Below are 15,348 nucleotides of genomic sequence, written 5' to 3'. Positions count from 1 at the left end.
ATTTTGTTATAAAATTATGTACATTCTAGTATACAATTATGTACATTTTCGAAACATGAAATTTTTTTTAAGAAAATTAACCGTCGACACAGAAAATCGAAATTAAAAAAAAAAAAAAAAAAACAGAACGACGTCGTTTTACAGCAGGGCACACAATGCAATGCACGCTCAATACACGATATAAATTGCCACTATGATGTGGGTGCAATAGAATATTCACCCAACTTATATTCGATTCTATTGTTGGCTAATCCACAAAAATTAAAAAAAATAAAATAAAAAATAAAAAATAAAAAATAAAAAATAAAAACATTTCTGAGACTTGAAATGAATAAATTCAGTTCCCATCCTGCAATGCTATATATGGCACCATCCATCAAATTTCTAAGAAGCAGAGACCATTTCAGCTGAGTGAGCTGACCACTCTGCACATTCAAAATTCATCTTCCAACAATAATTTCTCCAATCCTTCCTATATATATTTCCAAAAAATGAAAGCAATAAGCAAAAAATAAATTTTCTCGAAAGCAGTATATGTCTCATCTCGTACCAGAAGATTGAAGTAGAGGAAGTTAGACACAAAACTAGGTAACAGTTGAGACTTGAGACGAAGAAACACCACTCAAGAAAATCAAGGTTTTGTATAGAGACTCCAAAACTTGTGTGTGTTTAAGAATTAAGAATGAGTAAAGTGTATGTGGCTAAGAAGAAACAAAACAGTGAGAGGTTAAGTTAGATTATCTGTACAACTTCACTTGCTTACAAACAAAAAATCACTTCAGACTTAGCCTAATAAATTCACTATATTGAATTGTATAACAACAACATAATCTGTAATAAATTAATTGCTTAAAGCATTATAATCTTAAGAAATGAGTGAAATGGCATCATCCATCACATCTCTAATCATCCCAGAACCAGAAACCAAAATATATAACAAAGTAGTCACCCTGGAGTCCTGGACATAGCCTTCAAAATTTGTCTTCAAACAATTTCTCCTCATCACATTCTTTCTCAGATGTTTACTCTCAGGCTGGAAACAGTAAATTAAGTTAAAATTTGGTGAATAGACAGCAGGTAGATAGGCAAGGAAATATATAGAGAAAATGAGATGAAGTGAGAGAAAACAGATGACTATTCCTTGCAGATAAACAAGTAGAATGAGATGTGAAATGGTCAGAGTTATATTAGAGGGATAGAAAGAGACCTAATATTTTCGAAACGAGCAAGGATGGATTTTCCATAGTTGTTGAGTTGCTCATCTTGAATCCACTTTGCGGAAGTAGAAGCGAATCCCGATTCCTGACAGTAGTTTAACTGAATCAATGCTAGTGTGGTGATATCCACAAAACCACTCGGGATCTCTTGCAAATACTTAAACTCAGGCCGGGTGCATGGATGGTGAACAAACCACTTATAAGTAAAGAGACATTCATATATAAATAAAGCAGATAGAGACAAATGAGAGAAAATTAAAGAGATAATGATTATTCATTGCAGTGCAGATCAGAGCAGCTATATATATTGCAACCAATCTACAAACTAATTCCCCACCACCAAAATCTCTACAACCAAACTTCACTTCACTTAAGAAACAAAACAGATTTCTGAGACTTTAAATGAATAAATAAAAATTTCCACAGGCCTTAGTTTCCTATATATATTTCCAAAAAGGGAAAGCAATAAGCTTAATTCATCCATTTTCTTTCTTTAATTTGAGGGAAAAAAAAAAAAACACCAAAATAAACTGCTATTCATAACTACATAACTACATACTGCTATTCATTCATCACTCTCTTTCTCCTAAAGCCACTTATTACGCCATGAAGTGTCTGGAAACAATAACTTCAGTAAAAAGAAAAGGCGAGCAAACAACAGTTAGATAGGTAAGGAAATATGACATAGAGAAATTAAAAAAAGAGATAGAGAAGTGAGAGAAAACAGATCAGATGATTATCCATTGCAACCATCAGCCATCAAAAATTCAAGTAGTATAAAGTGCATGTTAAATGGTGAGAGATATATCAGAGGAATAGAAAGAGACCCAAATATTTTCGGAACGAACAAGGAGGGCATCATTTCCATAGTTGTTGTTTTGCTCTTCTTGAATCCACTTTGCAGAAGCCAAAAGGGAATCACTACATTTGCTTAACTGAATCAATGCTAGTGTGGTGATATCGGCAAAACCACTAGGGATTTCTTTCAAACAATAGCACTCACTTATCTCTAAACATTCAAGCATAGGGAAATGGTCACCCACAGCATTCCAACACTGGAAATCTGCTTTTTTAATTACCAACCTCTTCAATCGATGGAACCCTCCATCATATGTCTCCCACTCTGAGCCTTTACAAGCATTTATCAATTTTAGAACCTCCAGATTAGGCAACATACTAATAGCCCTCAGCTCACTCCACTGCAGATAAGACATCAACAAGCTGAGCTTCTTAAGATTTGGTAAACTAGTTGCCCATGGGATGCTACACATAACAAGGCCGGAATTTATCCACATTTTGATGCTTAGTTTCTCAAGCTGCTCCAAGTGCACAAAATTATAAAAACAATCTGGAATATCGTCATCGTTTCCACAATAAACCCCCAATGTTTTTAAATTCGGAATCATTGTAAACAGATCCTTTGTACATAACTTAGAATCCAACCAAGATATATTCTCTAAGTTTCTATAAACAACCGGCGGGTCTTTTAATGACAAAATTTTTCCAATACAAAAATTCCTTAATAGTGGCATTTTCCAAATTCTATATGCCTCAGAGGAATCCAATGTAACATCATACCCACTAACAGTAAGACTTTGCATATTCCAATGCTCAAAGAGCTTTATCTTAGAAAACCTATTTGTGGACAAAGCTAAGTATCTCAGATGAACAAGATTTGCAAGCACATTTAGGTCTATAACTCTATCCCAATATATATTTCTAATTTCTAGTACTCTTACTAGTTTCAAGTGTGAAAGTAGACGATACACGTCTTCATTCCAAGAATAGCTAAGATGAGTTAAGTGAAAGGAATGAGATTTGTGAAAGTACTCATCTTCAAACATGACTTCATCATAGAAATATATAGATGTATGACTTATCCAACGACAAGGTTTTTTAACTCCATTGACATTCAAGAGATTTTCAAGTCTAGCTTCTCTCAAGCACAAATCTCGCAACAGATCATGGATCCTTATTCTCTTCATTTCCCCATTGTAGCTATGTTTGCTAACTATAACAAGACTTCTATCAACAAGATCTTGCAAGCATTCCATAGCCACTTTCTCCAAATTCACATGCTTCTCAGTGCTCAAAAATCCCTCTGCCGCCCACAACCTAACCAACTCCTTCACAGAGATCTCATAGTCTTCTTCAAAAATTCCAAAATATAGAAAACAAGCTTTTAAGTGGTGTGGTAATTGATTGTAACTCAAATATAGTATTCTAGAACATGCATCACTAGAATCACCCATTACATTTTTTGCAACATTCTTCCACTTTTCCTCTTCCTCTTCTATCTTGGAGAGAAGACTAGCTACTATAGTAATAGCTAGAGGTAATCCTTTACATCTCTTCACTATGTCTCTACCAATTTGCTCAAACACTAGAAGGAATTCAGTTTTACCAAAGACTTTGCAATAGAGATTCCAACTTTCATCGGCATCTAAGAAAGGCATGTTAAGAGGAGAGTTACCTGAGCTAGCATATTCTGCCACCTCTTTAAGCCGAGAAGTCAACAGTATACGACTTCCATTATTATCATCTGGAAAGCATCTTTGCACACTATCCCAAGCAGTAGTGCTCCATATATCATCCATCACTATCAAATATCTTTGTTCCTTCAAGTTTTTACGCAGGAATTCAGCTAACTGGTCTTGGTTCTGTTTATGGAGTTCATCTCTTGATGCTGCTGTAACACAACCAATAAGGCATCGGAGCGTTTGTTCCTGGTTAAACTCTTGGGATACACTAACCCATGCTCGCATGTCAAAATAAGAAGTAATTGACGGATGTTCATAAACTTTTTGTGCTAAAGTGGTCTTGCCTATTCCTCCCATGCCAACAATTGAAACAACTTGTCTCCCCTTAGTTGATTGTTGTGTGAGCTTATCCAATATCGTGTTGAACGCCTCATGGCATCCCACCATTCTACTGTCCAACTTTGAAGCGGTTTTTGAAAATTTTCTCACAATAATGTTCTTGTGTGCTAGAACAGGCTGTGATAATCCTCCTCCGTTCTCAAGCAGTAGTCCTCTTCGTTGGATCCGACCAAGGAGTGAAACATCAGTGATTCTTTCGTTTTGTGATGAAGCCGCCTTTGCAATTAGCTGGTATTCAGTTTGAATCCTAATCAACTCATTCCTGTGGTAATCAGTCTGTTTTTCTGCTTCAATGAAGATTTGATGAAGCCTGAGCAGGCAAGATGTTATATGAAGAAGACTATCCTTTGCTAGATAAATTGTAGTCAACTCCATCTCAATCCTTTCTTCGGCTTTGAACCATACATCTCTGATCTCTGCCTCTAAATCTTTCATCGCCCCCGCATCATCATTGCCAATCTCAGATTTCTGAAGAATGTCCTGCAGCAAGCCAAGATTTTCTTGGAGAGAGACCATCTTTTGTTCGACTTCACCCACCTCTCTGAGCCAAGCAAGCTGCTGCTTTCCATAAAGCCTGGGGAGACAAGCCTTTATACGAAGAGGCTTCGATGATGACGCTTCTTCGTCCAATTCCAAGTCCATCTCTCTAATCTGAGCCTCAACAATTTGTTGCAGCAAGCCAAGATTTTCATTACCATCCCTCATCTGGTAATCAGTCTGTTTTTGTGCTTCATTGAAGATTTGATGAAGCCTGAGCAGGCAAGCTGTTATATGAAGGCTGTCCTTTGCTAGATAAATTCTTCTCAACTCCATCTCAATCCTTTCTTCTGCATTGAACGATGCATCTCTGATCTGCGCCACTAAATCTTTCATCACCCCCACCCTCCCATCATCATAGGGGATCTCAGATTTCTCAAGACTTTGTTGCAGCAAGCCCAGATTTTGATGGAGAGAAACTATCTTTTGTTTGAGTTCACCCACCTCCCTGAGCCGAGAAGTCAATAGTATACTATCCCAAGCATTAATGATTCTTTCATTTGGTGATGATGAACTCTCTGCAAGCTGCTGCTGCTGCAGCTTTTCACTTTTAATCAACTTCTTCTTCTTGGGGTAATAATCAGTCTGTTTTACCGCTTCATTATTGAAGATTCCATGAAGCCTGGGGAAGCAAGCCTTTATACGAAGACGCTTTGATGACGCTTCTTCGTCCAACTCCATCTCTCTCATCTCAGCCTCAACAATTTGTTGCACCAAGCCAATATTTTCATTGTCATCTCTGATTTGTGCTTCTAAATCTTCAATAGGCAAACGTGGTTGTGATTGCAAGAAATGTAGAGACAGTGTTTCCATAAGCGAAGTTACAGCAGCGTAAGCCATTTGCTTCTCTCTCTCTGGAAGAGGAAGAATTTGGAAGAAATGAATGATTAGAACGAACAGACACTACTGTTAGTCAAAAGAAAATTGGAAACGTAAAGATATAAATGTTAGTAGTTGTAATTACTTTGGATCCCAGATTCCCTCTCCAGATGGAGCTTTCTTCCTCTTGTTCTAGTTAACAAGCCTCTTTCCTCTTGTGTTCTACAAGTCGTGTCCGGATTTATTCCGGTTGTTATTGCCCTTCTGCTTCATTTATGAGAATCCCACCAACCACCTTAATGGCATTGAATGATGGTTGTTGGTCTTTCCTTTATTTACCCCAGAGACTAGTGTTCTGGTGTACTTCAAGCCATAGTCACTGCACGAAGAAGAGACCTTGCTTCTGCCCACCTCTTGCGTTAGCTGAGACCCAACGATTCCAGTTCCTACACACTAACAACATGGCGTCAAGCAGCCGAGGCAAAGAACCACTGGAGACACAATACGAAGCATTAAACATCCAGGATGAAGTGGAGGTTGACATGCCATTCGGAGACGATGAAACCTGGAACGCCCATGATGATGATGTTTTCACCTTGGTGGGTACCTTGCTTACAGACAAAGCTGTGAAATTTAACTTCCTGAAGGAAACCATGGCGCCCAGTCAAGGGAATGATGGCAAAGGATTTAGCAAATAACCTGTTCCTCTTCCAGTTCTTCCATGAGAAAGATACTCGCAGGGTGCTTGAGGAAGGACCCTGGTCTTTCGACCAACACCTGCTCAATCTACACCAGCTTCAAGACAACGAATCTCCCTTTGAGGTTGATCTTTCCAAAGCAGAATTTTGGGTACAAATACACAAAATACCAAAAAAAAAAAATGACAAATCTCAAAATGGCCAAATTTATTGCAGCTCAACTGGGGATTTTATCAAAGCGGATTTGTCTAACTATGACGGCACTTGGATCGGGTTCATACGTATAAGAGTTCGGATGGATATCTCAGAGCCTCTATGTCAAAAAATCAAAATAAAAAAAAATGCTGCGGTGGAAGTTTTGACCTTGGAATGCAAGTACGAGAGGCTCCCCACGTTCTGTTTCTTCTGTGGTTTGATTGGGCATAGCGAGAGGTCTTGCATTAAACTGTTTGATTCCAAGGAAGCTGAGTCGACTAGGGCATATGGCCCTGAACTTAGAGCGGTGAACAGGCGGCCACCTTCACAAGCTAACAGATGGCTCTTTTCTCAACGGCCAGAACGGAGCACCACACCGGAAAAGTGTGCCACCGACAACACAAACCACCACCAAACGGGAATCCCCATGTACGAGGAACCCAGTGGGCAAAAGGATTATGGGCAGAGTGTTTATCAGCCGGATATTGCTCGGACTGATGACATGCAGGAGCAGATGCCAGAGGCCAGACATGAAAAGAGCTGCACATTTAATTCTGCCTCATTCATAGTTGGAGCCAGTTCCCAAAGTCAACCAAATGCTTTTGCTGCAGGCCATCTGTCTTTCAATCAATTCCTTAATCCCTGCTGCTGCCAGGTGGCAATTTATATCCTGCACCACGGCACGCGTTGCATTGTGCGCCCAGATGCAAAACGACGTCGTTTCAATTTTTCTTTTTTTTTTGAAATTTCGCTACACAGTGTTCGGCAGTTAATTTTCCTTAAAAATAAAAATCTCATGTTTAAAAATGTACATAATGTTATACTAGAATACACATAATTGTCTACATGAATGTACATAATTATATAAAAAAAAAAATACACATACTCTTTTTAAAAGATAATACACATAATCTAACATAATACATAATAAACATAAACTTTTAACTTAATACACATCAACTCTTAACATAATACACAAAAATTTTCTGATTCGGATGTACATAATTGTATAAAAAAATGTATATAATTATATAAAAAATGTACATAATAAAAAATATACATAATTGTATAAATAAATATACATAATCATGTCAACTTCCTACCGCGCCTCCCAAAATGACGTACATAATCATGTCAACTTCCTACCGCGCCTCCCAAAACGACGTCATTTTGGGAGGCGCAGGACGCACAATGCACTGTTCGTCGTGGTGCAGGGTATAACGATTGCTGCCCGGTGAAGCTTGCAACCCCCAGTGATTTGAGTAACCTTGGTCCTTTCTTTCAGCCCACTTCAAAAGGCCCAATGTTTTTGGGGCATTATGAGGGAACTCTTGTTGGGCCTGACCAGAGAAAAAAGAGGAAAGGCTTGGATCTCTCTGAACCGGTTCACGATTTGGATGTGTTCACCTCTGGAAATGACCCGAGTCTCCCAAAAAATCTGCTAGAGGCGGTGTAACACCTCACTTTTCTAACTTTTAATTACAACTCTAAATAATCATTAACATAAACTAAGCATCGGAAATAATAACTAATAAGATAACTAGTGGGAGTGTCACCGCCACAACCACCCCTCCGTGGTGATTGCACAGGCTAAGGGGTAAAATTAGAAATAAAATAAATATCCGACATCCATATAGAATACTGGAAACATAAGGGGGAAAAACGTCACCCCAAAAGTCTACATCATCCTCAAAACCATAATATCAAAATAAGTCTAAAATCCATAACAAAGTCATCAATAACTAGAGTTTAGACATCTCAAACTACGAGACTAATCTAACTCGATCTCTTCTCACTGTTGGGCCCACCTGAAAGGGGTTTTGCAAGCAACACATAGACAAATAAGAAAACACCCGTTAGCACGAAGCTAAGTATAACCACACTCAACCCTATAAAGTATTCTAGCATTTACTTTGAAAACATTTGATTTCTTTATAAACAATAAACTCATCTCATATTCTCATATCATCTTTAGATCTAACACATACTTTCTAGATGTTTGCACCCTATAATATCAGCTGGCATGCTTTTATATATATATATATATATATATATATATATATATATATATATATATAAAAGACTGAACACTTAGATTCTTCATCATATAAACTTCTCAATTAAATGAACAAGCAATTCATGCTTACAAGTAGGATCATGCTAATAAACCATATAACAGGTATTCTTATACTCTCACATTCTCATCACATAAACTTGATATACAAGGCTTCAAATATAACAAACAATCATGCTCGACGAACAATCTTAAATCAACATTCTCATTATGCAATCTCATGTGATACTGTACTCAAATGCAAACTCGTGCAATACTATACTTCATACTCATATGCAATCTCGTGCAATACTATAATCATATTCATATGCAATCTAGTGCAATACTATAATCATACTCATATTCAATCTCGTGCAATACTAATCATACTCATATGCAATCTCGTGCAATAATATAACCATACTCATATGCAATCTCGTGCAATAATATACTCATACTCATATGCAATCTCGTGCAATACTATACTCATACTCATATGCAATCTCGTGCAATACTAATCATACTCATATGCAATCTCGTGCAATAATATAATCATACTCATATGCAATCTCGTGCAATAATATACTCATACTCATATGCAATCTCGTGCAATACTATACTCATACTCATATGTAATCTCGTGCACTATATATATATATATATATATATATATATATATATATATATATATATATATATATATATATATATATATATATATATATACACACACTTACACTCATTATAAAAATAGAGTACTTTCTGTGGAGGTCTCTTTCTTACTTTCTTTCTTTCTCTTGAGTCTCTTTTGACTCTCTTTCTGTCTCATGAGTCTCTTTTGACTATCTTTCTTTTCTTCTCGCTCGTAGACGGCTCAGGGTTTCACCAAAGCGTGAATTGCCCCATTGGGAACGGCGTAAATCCGACCCAATATCTCCTACCGTCTACGGAACCAATCTCGTGGTTCTCGTGCTGTGGAATCAGGTATCGAACTTTAAGTGTGCACACCCCCATACCAGGATTCCAAGCCTGGCGGGCAGTTTCCAACCTCGTAACGTGGGAATACGCCGCGTTACATATACTGGGACCGCAATGTCCATAAATATCTCCCGAGAGGACATAGTCCAAACGGTATCCTCCAAAACCTCACCGATATATATAATACATAGATATATCTCTCATGCATCAATCTCATGCATGCAACAACTCTACTACTTCTCAATGCATCAAAGAATGATATACCACATGCTTATGGTTTTTGAAAGTAATACTTGGGCTCACGTTGGCCCTTTATGCACTTTTGAAATATGACATATGGGGGATTCCAAAATACTCTATAGCATGCTTCTAAACCATGTATAAAATAACATGAAGTACTCAAGAATATAATGTCATGCTCAGTTTGCAACATAGCAAATTCTATACATTTCACTCAACAAATATGCTTATATTCTCATTGATCAAATATTACAATCTAGTCATGCTTTCATAATAAATCAAATTCTCAAAGGATCATGCTTACATAATAAATCATACTCTCAAAGGATCATGCTTCTCTACTCAATAAAATAACATCAGATTAAAAAGCCAAGCATTTTTCATATACAGAGAACTAAGCAAATATGCACTGTGTGGATATTCTTCAACAAATCCTTCACATCTTACTCATTTTTTATCCAAATTCAACGAAATCAAAGCCAAAACGTGCGTCGAGACGATCCCGAAGATCCGAGCCACAAGGGCCCATAACACTCGGCTCGAAACGACACGTAGCTGAGCCACAAGGGCCCGGGCACTGCACAAAACCTTTTCAGAATCAAACTCAGGGACCTGAGGCGGGACTCCTCGTGGTCCGCCCCATGAGCCCCGTCACTCCATCGGGATTAGGCGGCGTCCCTCCTCTAGGGCCGTGCCCTAGTCCCGTGCAACCACGGCTCTAGCCGGCGGCCGTCCTGATGGGCCGCGGCTAGGGCCGCTGGTCTGATCTGGTGCACTTTGTGTGTGCACCAGAAGGCTTTCTCATATGCAAAACTCAATCCAAACAAGTCCAAAACAATCTCAACAACTCACAAACAAATACTATATCACTTCTAAGCATAAACACAACAAAATATCATAGTTTCTACTCATTTCTACTCAATATTAAGGCTTCACATAGCCAAATTTTAAGAAGGAATCCATGGGGTTATACCTCTTGTAGCTTCTTCTTCTTGTGTGGTTCCCTATCCTTTCCTGCTCAGATGCTAACACCTTCACCACCTAGTCCCTCACACAAACATAGGTACATGCTAAGCTTAAGACAACCTCAGAGATGGGAGGCAAGGGTGGATGATCATAGAGCAAATGGAAATTGATGGATGAAAATGAAAGTTAGAAACTTACTGCTTTGCTTCTTCTTTGTTTACAGAAAGCTCAGGGAGAGGAGAGGCAAAGAGATGGATCAGATGAAGGCAAGGTGAAATGGTTCTATTTATATGGGTGCAAAACCCTAGGTAGATCACCAATGATTGGTGGAGGGCAAAGTGGTCTTTTGGCTTATATCTTTAAAATATCAGACATGGCCTTGTAGTTCACCTTGTATCATGGACCAAGGGCTAGAAATGCTATTTTTTAAATACTTTGGGGTTATAAATGAATTTCTCAAAAAGCTATTTAGATGAACCCTTGTTTGAAATCTTTTTGAATTCTCCCGGTCTCACTCAGATAAATTTCTCGATTTAAATCTTGGTACGCGAAGCACCCGAAAATTTAGAAAATTTCGAATAGAATCAATTTTGGTGTCGAATTAATTTAAAATGTGACTAAAATAATTTATTCAAACACCAATTGATCGCAAAAATTTTTAATGGAGTGAAAATGGCTATTTTGGAATTTCTTAAAATTGAATTTATGAAATTAAATTTTGGGTTGTTACAGGCGGGACCTGCGTCACAGGCCCGCCTAAACCAATGAGTTTTATCTCTTGGAACTGTCGGGGGCTTGGCAACCCCACGACAGTTCAAGTTCTTGTGGGCATGATCCACGCTAAGATGCCGGTTCTGCTCTTTTTATTAGAAACAAAAATTGGTTCAGCCCAAATGGAAAGCATAAGGAAAGAGTTGGGTTTTGATAATTTATTTACTGTTGATAGCATGGGCCTAAGTGGAGGCCTAGCTCTATTTTGGAAGAATACTCTAAAAGTTTATGTCTCCGACAGCTCCAGCAACTTCATTGACGCCATTGTTAAGACGAGCTCCTCCTCAACCACCTGGCGTTTTACAGGTTTCTACGGGAATCCGGAAAGACACAGAAGAAAGATCACTTGGGATATCCTCAAAAACCTATCTCTAGCTTCACCGCTGCCTTGGATGTTAATCGGAGACTTCAACGATATCATTGCTCTAGAAGAAAAGATTGGTGGTACTCGTCATCCGCAGTGGTTATTGCAAGGTTTCAATGAGGCGATCAACTTCAGCGGCTTACGAGATTACCAGTTTAAAGGCTATCAGTTTACTTGGGAAAAAGGTAGAGGGTCCTCTCACTGGATAAGGGAAAAGCTAGATTGAATCCTTGTTAACAACGCATGGCTTGACATTTCCGAAGGAGCTATAGCAGAATCATTCGAGGCTCCTTCTAGCGATCGCATTCCTCTTGCTATCTGGCCCTCACCACCATCTAGAGCAAGGAAAAGAAGAAGCTTTAAGTTTGAGAACTACTGGCTGAAGGAAGAGCAGTGCCGTTAGATCGTCCAACAAAATTGGTCAAACTCGGAAGGCCACGAGCTTTGTTCTAAGTTCGAAATTTGCAGTCACGAAGTCTGGAAATGGGGAAAAGATCTAAACAGCAACATGAAACCTGATATTGACAATCTTAAAAGGCGGCTGGAAACTCTTAGGCCAAGAACAGACATCCACAGCATTCAGGAGTTTTCTGCAGTACAATCCCAATTCTTAAATCTCTTGGATAGACAAAATCAATTCTGGAAGCAGAGAGGGCGAAATTATTTTGGCTCAAGGGAGGTGAAAACAACACTAGGTTTTTCCACAATGCAGTAAATCAGAGAAGACGGAACAATGAGACTCTTAGGTTGTGTGATCAGAATGGCAATTGGGTTTCTCATGGACCTCAACTAGACTCTCTGGTAAGGGATTACTTTGTGAATATTTTTACTTCTGATGCTGGAGATTGCAACCCTGTATTGAACTGTATTAATCCTAGCATTACTAGCTCAAATAATAATATGCTACTTAGAAGATTCACTGCCCCTGAGATTAAAATGGCAGTTTTTGGCATGCATCCCGACAAGAATTCGGGTTTTGACGGTTTCAATCCCGGATTCTTCCAATCTTACTGGGTTATCTTAAGCCAAAGCCTTATTGATTATTGCAGCTCTTTTCTGGATTTCGGGAAGCTGCCGAAGGACATAAACATCACACAGATTGTGTTGATACCAAAAAAATCCGTACCGGAGACCATGGCGGACCTCAGACCAATTGCCCTATGCTCTGTAGCTTACAAGATCCTTGCTAAAGCATTGGCCAACATATTGAAAGTTTTATTGAATGATCTGGTCTTAGTGAATCAAGGTGCCTTTGTTCCCGGCAGACTGATCACCGACAATATAATGATTGCATTTGAGATGCAACATTATATGAAGAGAAAAAGTCAAGGAAAGAATGGTATTGCAGCTCTCAAGTTAGACATCAGCAAGGCTTATGACAGATTAGAATAGTCCCTACTTCGCAATATCATGGACAAAATAGGTTTCGATGCTAAGTGGATCAACCTAATTATGGAGTGCATATCCTCAGTTAGCTACTTTGTACTGAATAAAGGGCAGGAAATAGGTCCAATCATACCTCAGCGGGGATTAAGGCAGGGAGACCCGATCTCTCCATATTTATTCATCTTGGTGGCTGAGAGTAGAGGCAGAATTCATGGTCTTACGGTGGCAAGGAATGCACCATCTATAAGGCACCTTTTTTTTGCTGATGATAGTTTTATCTTTTTTAAGGCATCAGTGGAGGAAGCAAACAATATGAAGAAGCTTCTAAATGATTATGAGAAGGCTTCAGGCCAATGCATAAATTTGACTAAGTCCACTTTGGCTTTTAGCAGAAATATCCATGACTCTCAGAGAGACCAGCTTAGTGATATTTTGGGTATCCATCACAGCAGCAGTAGCGGAAACTATTTGGGGCTCCCTATGATTATTGGCAGGAACAGGACAGATCAGAAATCCTAAACTTTGTCAAACACCGCATTGTTAATCGAATCCATGGGTGGAATCATAGATTCATTTCTAAAGCAGGGAGAGAGATTCTCTTGAAATCTGTTCTCCAAGCACTGCCGACTTATACCATGGGGGTCTTTCTCTTGCCTAAAGGACTTATCAATGCTGTGGAGACTACAATGTATTCTTATTGGTGGAAAGGGGGAGGAAGTGACATCAGAGGCATTATTTGGAAAAATTGGAAATCCCTGTGCAAGCCTAACAAATGGGAAGGTCTTGGTTTTCGGGACCTTCATGACTTTAATCTAGCTCTCCTAAGCAAACAAACTTGGAGACTATTCACTGATCCCAATTCCTTGGTCTCTAAAGTCTACAAAGCAAAATACTATCCTAACTCTTCCTTTCTTGATGCCAAGCTAGGTGCCAATCCTTCTTTTATTTGGAGCAGCTTGATGGCTACACAAGAGATCATTCGCAAACACTCAAGATGGAGGATTGGAAATGGATCGTCTACTCGCATTTGGGGGGATAATTGGCTGCTGGATAACAACAACCCAAAGATTCAGTCGTTCCCCTACCCGCTCATGGAGAATTCCAAGGTGAAAGATCTTATTGATCCCAATACTCATGACTGGGATGAATCCACCATCCGGAATATTTTCACATCCAGAGATGCGGACTTGATTATGAGGATACCCCTACCCAGCCAACACATGCAGGACAAAGTTATTTGGGGCCCTGAAGATAACGGCAGATTCTCGGTCAAAAGCTGTTATAAATACATAGGTGGAGAGTTGATCATGGATGATATCAAGATATGGAGCAGGCTATAGCAGTGTAGAATCCCTCCAAAAGTCAAAACCTTCTTATGGCAAGCGTGCAACTCCTGTCTTCCCACCAAAGACAATCTAAGAAGGAGGCACATTGACTGCAATGCAAATTGTAATCTATGCAGAAACGGAGCTGAGTCAATTTTGCACCTTCTCACCGATTGTGACTACGCCAAGTCTTGTTGGAATTATCTTTAGTTCTATACTCTTCATTCTGTTGCAGATAATTTCCAAACGTGGCTGAGTAATGCACTAGATACCCTATCTGATGACCAATTCTGCACACTCTCCATGGTTTGCTGGAGTCTTTGGAATTTAAGAAACAACATTGTGTGGCAGAACCAGCCTTTACAGTCGATGAGCAGCCTGATTTTTAGGACGATGGCGTACTACTTAGCCTGGAAAGCAGCAACTACAGATATTCACATTGCTCGGAACACAGCAGCACCTACTGATCACTGGAGCAAACCACGGCGAGGCTACATGAAGCTAAATGTTGATGTAGCTATTAATGTTGAGGGTGGCTGCATGGGCTTTGGTTGTATCCTGAGAGACGATCAAGGGCTCTTCGTTGCAGCTAGGGGAGGTCACTGGAAAGTCACTTTTACACCTAGAGAGGCAAAAGCAATGGCCATTCGAGAATCACTATCATGGCTCAAATCATTTACAGGTGGCAATATTATCATAGAGACTGACTCCCAACAAGTTGTCCAGAGCTACATTGCAGGGAATGGAGAGTCATCCTTTCATTTGATTCTAGATGATATCAAAAACTTAATGAGCATGTTTGCTCATGCTAGTTTAATCTTTACCAAGCGATCTGCGAATCAGGCAGCCCATCTGTTAGCTAGGCAGTCTGTTTCTACGTCTGGTTGCTCAGAGTGGTTCACGAACCCTCCCTCTACATT

The 15,348-nt window shown here is 39.2% G+C and overlaps 2 protein-coding genes across 2 annotated transcripts in view; both read right to left on the bottom strand.

Annotated features, from left to right (window-relative positions):
• The window catches only part of LOC109150759 (putative late blight resistance protein homolog R1A-4), a 118,543-nt gene extending 112,992 nt beyond the window's left edge, over positions 1-5,551 (bottom strand). The window contains exon 1 of the mRNA XM_019298743.1: positions 4,517-5,551. Within this exon, the coding sequence (XP_019154288.1) occupies positions 4,517-5,473 (957 nt within the window). The 5' untranslated portion in view covers positions 5,474-5,551. The remainder of the gene's footprint in view (positions 1-4,516) is intronic.
• Positions 900-15,348, bottom strand: part of LOC109150763 (putative late blight resistance protein homolog R1B-17) — a 27,305-nt gene continuing 12,856 nt past the window's right edge. Inside the window, exons 2-4 of the mRNA XM_019298752.1 lie at positions 2,045-4,081; positions 1,208-1,302; positions 900-1,033 (exon numbers count right to left, since the gene is read on the bottom strand). Coding sequence (XP_019154297.1) covers positions 1,015-1,033; positions 1,208-1,302; positions 2,045-4,054 — 2,124 coding nt within the window. The 5' untranslated portion in view covers positions 4,055-4,081 and the 3' untranslated portion in view covers positions 900-1,014. The remainder of the gene's footprint in view (positions 1,034-1,207; positions 1,303-2,044; positions 4,082-15,348) is intronic.

This window comes from Ipomoea nil, unplaced genomic scaffold (genome assembly GCF_001879475.1).
Source record: "Ipomoea nil cultivar Tokyo-kokei standard unplaced genomic scaffold, Asagao_1.1 scaffold2280, whole genome shotgun sequence".
NCBI lineage: Eukaryota > Viridiplantae > Streptophyta > Magnoliopsida > Solanales > Convolvulaceae > Ipomoea > Ipomoea nil.
Note: the sequence above shows the minus strand (reverse complement) of the source record. Positions and strands in the feature narration are given on the sequence as shown.